This window comes from Cyprinodon tularosa, unplaced genomic scaffold, assembly GCF_016077235.1.
Source record: "Cyprinodon tularosa strain WSP-4 unplaced genomic scaffold, ASM1607723v1 ctg1120, whole genome shotgun sequence".
NCBI classification, from domain to species: domain Eukaryota; kingdom Metazoa; phylum Chordata; class Actinopteri; order Cyprinodontiformes; family Cyprinodontidae; genus Cyprinodon; species Cyprinodon tularosa.
In genome coordinates, this window is record NW_024037917.1 from 70,874 (window position 1) to 74,379 (window position 3,506).

General features: G+C 43.1%; 1 protein-coding gene across 1 annotated transcript; it reads left to right on the top strand.

Annotated features, from left to right (window-relative positions):
• Window positions 1–543: 543 nt before the first annotated feature.
• LOC119793409 (E3 ubiquitin-protein ligase TRIM21-like) lies at window positions 544–3,167 on the top strand. Its single transcript, XM_038300625.1, has 2 exons — window positions 544–705; window positions 872–3,167. The coding sequence occupies exon 2, from the start codon at window positions 967–969 to the stop codon at window positions 2,518–2,520; it is 1,554 nt and encodes a 517-aa protein (XP_038156553.1). The 5' UTR covers window positions 544–705; window positions 872–966; the 3' UTR covers window positions 2,521–3,167.
• The last annotated feature ends 339 nt before the right edge of the window (window positions 3,168–3,506 follow it).

Sequence of the window (3,506 nt, forward strand, 5' to 3'; positions counted from 1 at the left end):
CAGGTGCTGCACAATGGCAGCCAATGAGGGGATTGGTTAAATGCAGAGAGGTAATTTTGTTGCCCTGTACTTGTGACAGTGGAATGACGATAAAAAAGATGAAAGAAAAGCTTGTTAATAAATTTCACCACAACCATCAACTGTTTTAACTGTAACTTTGATCTCATCAGTGATAGATGTGCTGGTTCTGGGATTCTGGGCTGAACTGGACCCTGTTGGTTCTCTGATGAACCACAGAGTTGAATGTTTATTTTCACTCACCACAGATTCTGTTTTAGAAACAGAAACTTATCTGCTGGGTTCATTTCACCAGGTGAACTGACCAATAGAGCCCCCTCCTGGATGAACCGGGAACTGCATGTTCACACTGGATCCAATTAGATAATTTTTATTGGTCTTTTTTCACAAATTAGAATAAAATGAAGCTGAATCTGATCATTTGTTTACATGAATAAAAAATAATCCAGTTTTATAGTGAGCTCAGTTCTGATGAGTTAAAGAAACATGTTTTATGTCTCCTGTATGAATCTGTGTGTTTCAAAGGTAATGGGAGGAGCAGCACTGAGTTTAAAACGTCACTTTGCAGAAATGAAAGTGAAAGTTTGTCCGAATAAAGCCTGAGCTGCCATAGAAAAACACGTCCCTGTTCCTCCTGAAGACGAACTAAGTTAATCTTTTTCTCCCCAACAACAGACTCTGATTCTGGTGAGTGAAGCAGAAAACAGTTTAAATGAGTTTCTACTAACAGCTTTAAGGACAAACAGGACTTCAGAATAAATCTGTTGTAAAGTGGAAGAAATGAAAGATTATAAGGAACTGGAACATTTAGCAACTTTAAATAAAGAGTTTAAACTGTTTATTCTGTCCTCAGAGTTCAGACATGTCTTCTAGCAGCAACCTGCGGTCTGAGGATCAGTTCCTGTGCTCCATCTGTCTGGATGTCTTCACTGATCCAGTCAGCACACCATGTGGACACACTTCTGCAAAGCCTGCATCACTCAGCACTGGGATGGAAATGAAAGATATCAGTGTCCTTTATGTAACAAGCTGTTCAAGACCAGACCTGAGCTGGAAATCAACACCTTGTTGTCTGAAGTGGTTTCTCATTTTAGGTGTGAAGCTCAGCAGGAAGCCATCAGCAGCAGCAGCTCAGAGCAACAAGCTGCCAAACCAGGAGAAGTTCCCTGTGACGTCTGCACTGGAACCAAACTGAAGGCCCTGAAGTCCTGCCTGGTGTGTCTCCTCTCCTACTGTCAGACTCACCTGGAGCCTCATCTGACAGCTCCACGTCTGAAGAAACATCAGCTGATGGAGCCTGTGGAGAACCTGGAGGACAGGATGTGTCTGCAGCACGATAAACCTCTGGAGCTGTTCTGTAGGACCGACCAGACATGTGTTTGTTTGCTCTGTTCTGTTTCAGACCATAAGAACCACAAGTTTGTTCCTCTGAGAGAAGAAACTGAAGAAAAGAAGGCAGAGCTGAGGAAGACAGAGGATGAAGTTCAGAAGATGATCCAGAACAGACAAGTGAAGATCCAGGAGATCAAAGAGTCGGTGAAGATCAGTAAAGATGCTGCAGACAGAGAGAGAGCAAAGGGTCTTGAGATTTTCATTGCGCTGATGGAGTCTGCTGAGAGAGGCCTGAAGGAGCTCATCAAGGAGATCGAAGACAAACAGAAAACTGCAGAGAAACAGGCTGAAGACTTCATCAAAGATCTGGAACAGGAAATCTCTGAGCTGATGAAGAGGAGCTCTGAGGTGAAGCAGCTCTCCCAGTCTGAAGACCACCTCCACCTCCTCCAAAGCTTCTCCTCCCTGAAAGCTGCTCCACCCACCAAGAACTGGACAGAGGTCAGAGTCCGTCCACCATCATATGAGGGGACTGTGGTGAGAGCTTTGGCTCAGCTGGTGGCGGAGATGAGGAAGAAGATGAGGAAGGCTGAGATGAAGAGGGTCCAGCAGTCTGCAGTGGATGTGACTCTGGATCCTGATACAGCTCATCCTTACCTCATCCTGTCTGATGATGGAAAACAGGTTTACTGTAGGACTAAAAGACAACGTCTAGCAGACAATCCAGAAAGATTTTCTCTGTGTCCATGTGTTTTAGGACGTCAGAGTCTCTCTTCAGGCAGATTTTACTTTGAGGTTCAGGTTAAAGGAAAGACTGACTGGACCTTAGGAGTGGTCAGAGAGTCCATCAACAGGAAGGGGATGATCACAGCCAGTCCTCAGAATGGTTATTGGACTATTTGGGTGAGGAATAGCAATGAGTACAAAGCTCTTGCTGGTCCTTCAGTCCATCTCCATCTCCATCCTGGTCCTGAGAAGGTGGGGGTGTTTGTGGATTATGAGGAGGGTCTGGTCTCCTTCTATGATGTAGATGCTGCAGCTCCGATCTACTCCTTTACTGGCTGCTGCTTCACTCAGAAACTCTACCCATATTTGAGTCCCTATCTTAATGATGGAGGTAAAAACTCTGCTCCTCTGATCATCTGTCCTGTTAATCAGGCTGATGGTTAATCTGATGAAGCTCCATGAAGAATAAATCTGTTGGTGAAGAACCTCCAACCTGAGTGACTCTGTAGTAAAATCCTAATGTGTCTGATTCCTCTCTGCTATTCATGCATCATCTCCAAGCTCAGCTCCAGACCCTCAAATCTTCCATCCATCCATTACTTCCTTCATGCATCATTTATTTCAGGTGTTTCTGATCAGAGACATTAAACAAAGTCAGATTCAGGAAGTAGCAGCAGCTTCCTGTCCACAGCTCCTCTAGTTTACAGGCCCAGTCTGTGGTTTGGCTTTAAAACTGAAAACTAGAAACAAACAGTTTAAAACTAACAGAGAAAAAGACTGAAGGAAAAACCCAGATAGATAATGACAGCAGATAAACAGCAACGGCTGCAACATGATGTGGTAAAGAGGCCCAGCTGTCATTTTTCAAACTGGGACCATTAAAAGTGGGCTTTGGTTCCAGGTTCTTGACCAGAACCATGGTTCTCCTGCATCATTTTATTGTTTTCTCCTCTTTACTGGAGCTGAACTCAACTGTTGGTCGGATCATTGACCAGAAGGGAATAAAAGGAGACTCATCTGGGATTGATTGATTGTTTTCCTCTTCATGTTTTTATGTTTCAGTTTATTGGTTCAATTTTATTGAAGTTGGTGTTTGATTTAATTTTCATTTGATGCTCAGATTAAAACTGTTTAACTGGAGAAACTAAAACCTAATAATGGCGTCTATGTTTGGTTGGGAACGATTAAAAACATTCAGAAAACTCTGTTCTGTTCTCCTTTCTGTTTGCTTAGAAGAAAACTTGTCATGAAGCTGCATCATGGTCTGAAAAATGGACCAACTGGATGTAAAAAGACCTCATTGATCTGGAAAAACTGCAGGAGATGTTTTTATGAAGCATGTTTTATCTTTAAGTTGGGTTAAAGTTCAGCATCTCGTCTCTCCATGGATCAAAATGAGCCTTTCCTCTTCTCTGACACATATCTGCACT